The sequence below is a fragment of the Panicum hallii genome, chromosome 9 (genome assembly GCF_002211085.1).
Source record: "Panicum hallii strain FIL2 chromosome 9, PHallii_v3.1, whole genome shotgun sequence".
Lineage (NCBI taxonomy): Eukaryota > Viridiplantae > Streptophyta > Magnoliopsida > Poales > Poaceae > Panicum > Panicum hallii.
The window spans coordinates 1,445,916-1,453,275 of record NC_038050.1 but is presented as its reverse complement, the minus strand read 5'-3'; the positions used below and the strand labels follow the sequence as shown (position 1 = coordinate 1,453,275).

The 7,360-nt window shown below is 47.3% G+C and overlaps 2 protein-coding genes across 2 annotated transcripts; both read left to right on the top strand.

Moving 5' to 3' along the window:
• Positions 1-343: 343 nt before the first annotated feature.
• Positions 344-1,685, top strand: LOC112875688. Its single transcript, XM_025939624.1, has 3 exons — positions 344-712; positions 843-964; positions 1,099-1,685. The coding sequence occupies exons 1-3, from the start codon at positions 658-660 to the stop codon at positions 1,378-1,380; spliced, it is 459 nt and encodes a 152-aa protein (XP_025795409.1). The 5' UTR covers positions 344-657; the 3' UTR covers positions 1,381-1,685.
• Positions 1,686-3,262: 1,577 nt separating this feature from the next.
• LOC112875687 (protein N-terminal and lysine N-methyltransferase efm7) lies at positions 3,263-7,330 on the top strand. The gene is made up of 7 exons (XM_025939623.1): positions 3,263-3,580; positions 3,691-3,770; positions 5,604-5,737; positions 6,147-6,289; positions 6,427-6,498; positions 6,588-6,692; positions 6,807-7,330. Exons 1-7 carry the CDS (start codon positions 3,514-3,516, stop codon positions 6,959-6,961), a joined length of 756 nt encoding a protein of 251 aa, XP_025795408.1. The 5' UTR covers positions 3,263-3,513; the 3' UTR covers positions 6,962-7,330.
• Positions 7,331-7,360: the final 30 nt, after the last annotated feature.

Genomic DNA, 7,360 nt, shown 5'->3' with positions numbered 1-7,360 from the left:
CGACGCTCTGCCGCGTCGTCGTAGCTCACGCTCATTCTGCATGTGTAGTGCAGCGACTGCCCACGGCCGCATCTGAATCGCTCCTCTTGTTCTGTGGACCGTCCTTGGCCAATCGTACTCGTGTTCCGCTCTGAAATTTTATGCTAGGAGGACGCTACGTACTGGTGCTCGATCTACGACCTATCCTCCATCTCCATGGCTTATTGGCTTAATTTGTGTGATCTGGGAACCTGTACGTACCAGCTAGGCAGTCGGGTGTCAGGTTATCACTCCGGCCTACTACTCCCTGATCCACTACACGTCCCCATTAGAGATAGGGACAAACACTCACACCCACCTGTCATCATGCTTCATCCAGAGACATCGTCCTTCTGTTATACGAAACCCGTGTGCTCTGCTGGTAATCCTGCGTGCTCTGCAGCAGCCGCCGCGCTAAACCCGGCCTCCTAAAGTCAAGCCTCCGTGCGTGTATAAGAACGACCACCTGCTGCGCTGAGGCTTATCACTAAGCTTGTACCTGCTTCATACTCATCCAACTGAAAGATTAAAGACTCTGCAGTCGTCACCACCAGAGTAATTAACTTCTCCAACCGTGCGAAGTAGTTGTTCTCTGCTGTTGGTCACTGCTTGGACATACAAGAGAGGCGAGGCGAGACGATGGGCTCTCTCATGGCTGGCTGGGACTCGCCGGTTCTTGGTGACGACAAGAAAGGTATCTCTGCTGCGCTGTCCATATTAGCTGAAAATGCTCCACATTTCGCGCCGCTGCCGATGCATGCACGTAACGTAGTTCGTGAATACACCATATACCAAGTCTTCTTGTGTGTCTGATACGTATATAGTTCACGCGCGGCGGAACCGGTCGCTGACCAAGGACGAGGTGGAGGCGTTCTGGAAGCAGCGCCGGAGGTCGGAGGACGGCGGCGAGCAGCTGATCACCTCGCCCCTCGCCTCCCCCGCCACGGTACGCGCGCGCGTGTGCCAGCTCCCTACTGCTGCGTGTGTTTCTTTCTTTCCTGTCTCGTTGTGCATCCATGGTTGTCGTCGCGGCTCATCACAGCAAGGTGAGGAAGAATAATGGTGCCTGATGACACGCAGCATTCGAGCCCGTTCGCCGGGAGCTTGGAGAAGGCGGCGCGGTCCCCGGGCGGTGGTGGCACCAAGGCCGGCGCGTTGTCCCCGAGGGTCCGCGTGGACGGCTTCCTCCCCGCCGGCGACAACGACGGCGGCGCCGCGGACAGCCCCAGCAAGAGCCGGGACTGGTGGACGCGGAGCAGCTGGGCGTTCCTGAACGAGCCGCCGCAGGAGGAACCTTCCGGCAGGGCGCAGAGCTACACGCCGCAGTTCCACGTCGCCCGGATCGCCACCGGCAACGCCTGATTAATTACCGTGACCAGCGCGCACACGCACGCACATGCACGTACTAGCGGTTACTCCGCTTTCCGCCCACTAGTATGTCCTCCTGACGTGTGTATATGTATACGGGACAGTATGCATCCGTATTATGTATACCAGTATTTTTTTGGGCGTATTATGATGTATATAGCAGTCTAGCAGATGTGGCGAGCGAGATCCTGGTGTTCGCTGCCTTTTGTCGTCTGTGCATCCTTTGCTGTACGGGAGATTTTCCAATGGTGTGCTCAGCTCATAATAATACACACCTGTATATTATAATTTTTGTCAAAGTAAGAAAAAATAGTTTGCGCATTGGTACACTTACACGGTCATGGGATCGGGAGATACACATGCCTAACCTCTGCGACTGCGAGGCTGGGGTATCAAGCAATGCAAGTACGAGGGGCACGCAAGAAATATTGTAAATCATCACTACCGGAAAAAAGATCTTTACCGAGTGTTAATTATTTTACCGAGTGTTGTTTTTCAGGCACTCGGCAAAGAGCGTCTTTGCCGAGTTTCTTTGCCGAGTGCCTTTTTTCAGGCACTCGGCAAAGATAATTTTCAAATCATATTTTGAAGTAGTAAATTAATTCAAATAAAAATATTTTAAACTACAAAGTTGTATAACTCGTCAAGATGCATAATTCTTGTTTTGGACATTTCTTCATTTAATAAAATAAATGTAAATTTGTTCATAATATATCTCTCTCTCGTAGTTTATGAAACTATTAGAGAGATATATAAGATTTGTGAACAATATTAGAATTATCATGTCAGATGAAGAAATGACAAAACAACCAAAATAAACTTTGTAGATCTTGAGAAGTTATAAGATTTTACAGTTGGCAATATTTTAATTTGAAGTCATCTTATCAACAAAGACTACATCTGAATATAGAAAATTTAAAATTCGAATTTTGCAAATGATCTTGAATGGAAAAACCATCAAAATTAAAGTTGCAGATCTCAAAAAGTTATGAAAGTTTGTAGTTGACAACTTTTTGATTTGAAATCATTGTGTCATATTAAAATACGTTTGAAGTTTTCAAATTTGAAATTCAAATTTTGTAAACGATCTCGGATGAAGAAACTACCAAAATAAAAGTTGTAGATCTCGAAAAGTTATGCCACTTTGTAGTTAACAACTTTTTTCATTTGAATTTAGTTACTATCTCAAATAAATAATTTACACTCGGTTAATTATAATATGTGGAGAATAAAAACGTAACGTTGACACATATGGTTCAATGGTGCAGTGGTAGAGAGAGTTGTTTGTGTGCAGGAGGTCGTGAGTTCGAATCTTATCATTGACAACTTATGGAAAAAATGGTCACTAGCTGGCTGTGCATGCCTCCCCTAATAAATTTTTATTTTTCCTGTTTCATCTGTTGGATTTTTTTCCGATTTACATTTTGCCGAGTGCTTCTCTTTGCCGAGTGCCAAAATCTTTACCGAGTACCCTTTGCTGACGAAATCTTTACCGAGTACCCTTTGCCGAGTGTTACACTCGGCAAAACTTTTGCCAAGTGTAATCGGGGCTTTGCCGAGTGTCCCAGCCCCTGAATCCGGTAGTGCATAGCTCGTTAACGACATATAACTTAGAATGGAGGAATGCTAACTACCGCTATGCTACAATACCTTACGCCTACAGTGTTACGCTGGTACTTTTATTCTAAATCATGCCAACACGGAGCGCACGAACCCTACGCCTACGCTAGTACTCTCTCCGTTTTAAATTATTAGTCGTTTTGGTTTCTCTAGATATATAGTTTTTCTGTATATCTATATACATATATTTATATGTAGGTGCATAGCAAAATTTATTATGGATGTAAAACGATTAATAATTTAGAACAGATAGAGTATTTTTTTTAAATCATGGCAACATAGGGCGCACGAATTTCAAAAATTAACCGGGCTGAAGCACTGGGTCGGACTAGGTCCGAGGGATTGGATTCCCTGCTGGTTGAAAGGCCCGCGTTCCCAGCCATCCTCCCGGGCCGTGAGCCCAAGAACGGAACGGCCTTTTTTTCCAAGCTCCTCTCCCTGCCGCCTCTTCCTCCTCTGTCGTCGGCTCGTCGCCACCGCGGCGCCGCCTCCCTCAAGGGTCCACTCATGGAGACCGCGCTCTTCTCCGCCGCCTCACTCTTCCACGGCGCCGATGACAGCGACGACGACCGAGGTACCACCAGAAAGTCAACCCCCACCCCCCTCGCCGGCTTCCCCTCCCCGTCGCCCACCGCGCGCTTCTAAGTCCTAACGGCTGGTGTTGTCTCTTCCGCGCGACTCAAGATGAGAAGATGGAGGTCGGCGCCGAGGGGAAGAAGGAGGCGTTGGAGTATGTGGAGAGAGCGCACGACTTCCCTGACATGGTAAGCCTTAATGACCCTGCCTCATAAATTCCGCATCTGCAGAATCCATGCTTCTCTGAAATAGGGAAGGCCCGGGCTTCGAACTACTATTACTTAGGTTATCCAAAAGGCAGTAGCTGTGACCCAGTTCAGTGATCCTCTAGTGGTTAAATTTTACTGATGGCGCACATGAGAATTGTTGCTTCAAACTCAGCAAAGTAGAAAAGTGAATCAAAAATAAAATGGTGGCTAATTTAGGACGAGCCATAAACATTATCTTGCTCTTATATGGGCAGGTAGAGCTTGAATTTTGCTACTACATCATTAGTTACACATTTTTTTGGTTGTCCCAACTGATTCTTCATGTTGCGCAAACAACTTAGCATACTTCCGCAGAGCGTATGGATGTTGTCGGTACATACGGATAGGGGTACCTCCTGCTAGGGTGTCCAGGCCCTTAACGTATCGCCATACGTGATCCCCCCTCACCTTCTGGGTGACGTGGCATACGGCCCGGGCCTGACAGCTGGGACCATGGTCTCCGGACCCACCCCGTGCTCTTCGAGGTCTGGAGCCTCCACGTGCTCAGGGAGGCTGGAGAGCTCTCGGGTAGCTCCCGCGGACCCGGACTCCCCAGAGAGGTCCGGGGCCGCCACGTGTGGTGGCCGGAACATCACAGGCTTGACCGTTCCAACCGGCCTCGGGGGCCCGGACCCCCTTCCCCCGGGAAGGGGTCCGGTGCCACCACGTGCCGCCCCCACGGTGGGAGCGGGGCTGGCCCTGCCACGCGCCCGTTGCCGGGGGCCCTTCGTGGGTCTTCAGCCCACCTACTAGCATTTAATGCGGTAGCTGGGCCGGGCGCGCCTAAGTCAAAAAGTATGGCCTGCCACTGACACACGGGGCAGGTAGGCTGACACCACGATAAGCCCGCCTGTTTCCAAGGCGGCGCGTCGTGTCACCGTATACTGTGCGCAGGCGGCGTACAGTCCCGTCACAGCGCTGCGCGTGGCGTGATGATGGCCATAACAGGTGAGCCAAGGCGTGTGCTGCTACAGAGCGCGCAGAGGCAACGGCGCGGCGGGTTAGCGCTGCTCCTTCGCCTGACAGGTTCTCACTCAACAGTGGTGGCACGGCTCCACTGTTGAGTAACACTGACAGCGGTCACCGTGCCTGCAAGGCAGCACACGGCCGTATCCAGGTTATGGATACGCATATTATCTTCCCAACCGATAAGGCTACGGTGAGGAGCTGGAGACGGAGATCTCCATATCACATAGAGTAGGCTCCTGTTGGCCGGGCCACCTGTCGGGGTCCCGCACAGTGTAAGCACCTCTCTTGAATTATAAAAGGGAGAGTGCACTCGTTAGAGGACAGGTTCCAGACAAGCTCACGCTAGTCTCCATCCAGGCTTACACAACCAATACAACACCAAAGTGGACGTAGGGTATTACGCTCCGGCAGTCCGAACCACTCTAAATCCTCGCGTCCTTCCTGTGTTCATCCGCCCAGCGATCGAGCGCTCCTAAGTCTCCTCCAAATCCATCCTTAACTAGGATTAGGCGGGTGCATTCCGCCACCCGGCTGGAGATTTCCTCCGACAGATGTTTTGCTAAGGTATTTTTCCATGCACTGAGTTCATGTTGCTGCATCACAGAATCCACATAATTAAAACAATGTGACTGACTCGCCATTTATGTTCTGTACCAAAGGCTGCTCGAACTGTAATCTATCGTTTTGCAAGATTTAAGGCTATATTTAGTTTATTGATTTCAGTGTTATTTGTTATTGCAACTCTACAAGCGGTACCTAATTCGTATTTATCTTTTTCTTCAAATTTCCAAATATGACATATAGAAACTGAGCGTAAGGGAATTCTCATCTCATGAGCTTAACGCAAACTTGCTGTGGCCTGGGACATTTTCATTTGCTGCTTGGCTGGTTAAGAACCAGTCAATTTTGGATGGACAACGGGTCTTGGAATTGGGAAGGTACGTTATGTATGCCATGTTTCTTTTTTCCTTGCTTCCTGACCAATTCAACAAGAATGATAACTATATTTAGTAAGAGTGGTCTCGATAAATAATTCAGGATATCTATATGCCCGTCATAGCTTTTTTCTTGTTTTCTGTTAGCACTGAGGCATGCGCTGTGCTTTTATCATGCTGTCAGAACTTAGAAATCACTGTTTACCATATCAAGCAATCAGAAATTAGTAGGTTACTTGGTTGAATTAGGTGATTCTGGGTCTTCATTATCCTATTGTTATAGTGATTTGGTGCTGTAGTAAGCAAAAGCTTTGTGTTTTTGTCTCCTTAGTCGTATGTGTCACAGGAACATGATGACATTTTCTTCAGCTTGTCTATGTTGTTGATCATTAGTTTCTCTTATAATGCTTAGTGGGACGGGAGCTCTGGCGATCTTTCTGAGGAAGTCATTTGGGGTGGATATCACAACATCTGATTATGATGACAAGGACATTGAAGAGAATATTGCTTACAACTGCAGAACTAATAAGTTGGATGTGCTACCTCATATCAGACGTGAGTTTTTGACCATTTCAAACAAAAATTATGCACTTGTAGTTCTTTTTTGCTAAATATGCCCCTTAGGTGCAAGCAGGGCAATACGACACTTGAAAGTGGATAATTGTTCTCTAACACTTCCTTTTAACCCTCAGACACATGGGGAGATCCATTTCCAGTTTCTAGACCAGATTGGGACATTGTTATTGCTAGTGATATTCTACTCTGTAAGTGTATATCTTAGGATTCCATCTCGTAATGATGTATTATCGTGGGTGGAATGCCCTAACACAATATGTGCACTTGTTGCATTCAGATGTTAAACAGTATGACAACCTGGTAAAGACAGTATACTTTCTTTTAAAAGAATACAAAAAGTCAAGTGAGAAGGCAGGCTGCAGCACCATCACAGACAAATCAGGTAGTTATTCGAAATTTCATTTGTTTTAACTCACCCTGTATGTGAGAATATCTTGTGCTATGTTTCCTTCTTTCTTTTTTTTGATAAGAGTGCTATGTTTCCCTTGATTGGCAGGAACACAAGTACCTGCAAAATCTCCTATGTTTCTGATTAGCTGGCGCAGAAGAATTGGCAAGGATCAATCGCTTTTCTTCACACGATGCGAGGATGCGGGCCTCGAAGTGTGTCATTTGGGTGATCTTGTCTACCTCATCAGAATTAAGAGCTGAAAAAAATGAGGAAATTACACTCTCCTATAAGTTTGTTACGAATGGCATTGGGGGAAATGCCTGCCTGGACAGTTTTAGGAAAGGAAACGCGTGGATTTTGAGTAGGTTTTTGCTAGAGAGATTTTGCTCGATTTTCCCCTTGTTAGAATTGTTCACTTGAAGGACCTCCCTTGTGCTTAGTCTTGTTGGGCTACACTGCTGCTGTATTTTATTTGAAACTCAGAGATCGAGCACGCGGCAAGATGTGCAGATAGAGAGGTACCCAGTGTAACTCATGTCTTGGCGTGTTCTTGGCAGGATGAGAAAAGAGTGCGCCCATGTGGTGCCTTGTGTTTGTGAAACATATATCGGCAGCCACGCATTGTTACCGATCTGTTGTGTAGCTGCCTTCTTGTGATT

Excerpts from the sequence above, each read along its gene's own strand:
- LOC112875688 (XM_025939624.1), top strand. The coding sequence starts at position 658 with ATGGGCTCTCTCATGGCTGGCTGGGACTCGCCGGTTCTTGGTGACGAC. Across the intron at positions 713-842 it reads TCTTGGTGACGACAAGAAAG|TTCACGCGCGGCGGAACCGG; the intron begins GTATCTCTGCTG and ends ATACGTATATAG. Across the intron at positions 965-1,098 it reads CCCTCGCCTCCCCCGCCACG|CATTCGAGCCCGTTCGCCGG; the intron begins GTACGCGCGCGC and ends GATGACACGCAG.
- LOC112875687 (XM_025939623.1), top strand. The coding sequence starts at position 3,514 with ATGGAGACCGCGCTCTTCTCCGCCGCCTCACTCTTCCACGGCGCCGAT. Across the intron at positions 5,738-6,146 it reads CGGGTCTTGGAATTGGGAAG|TGGGACGGGAGCTCTGGCGA; the intron begins GTACGTTATGTA and ends TATAATGCTTAG. Across the intron at positions 6,290-6,426 it reads TGTGCTACCTCATATCAGAC|ACACATGGGGAGATCCATTT; the intron begins GTGAGTTTTTGA and ends TTTAACCCTCAG.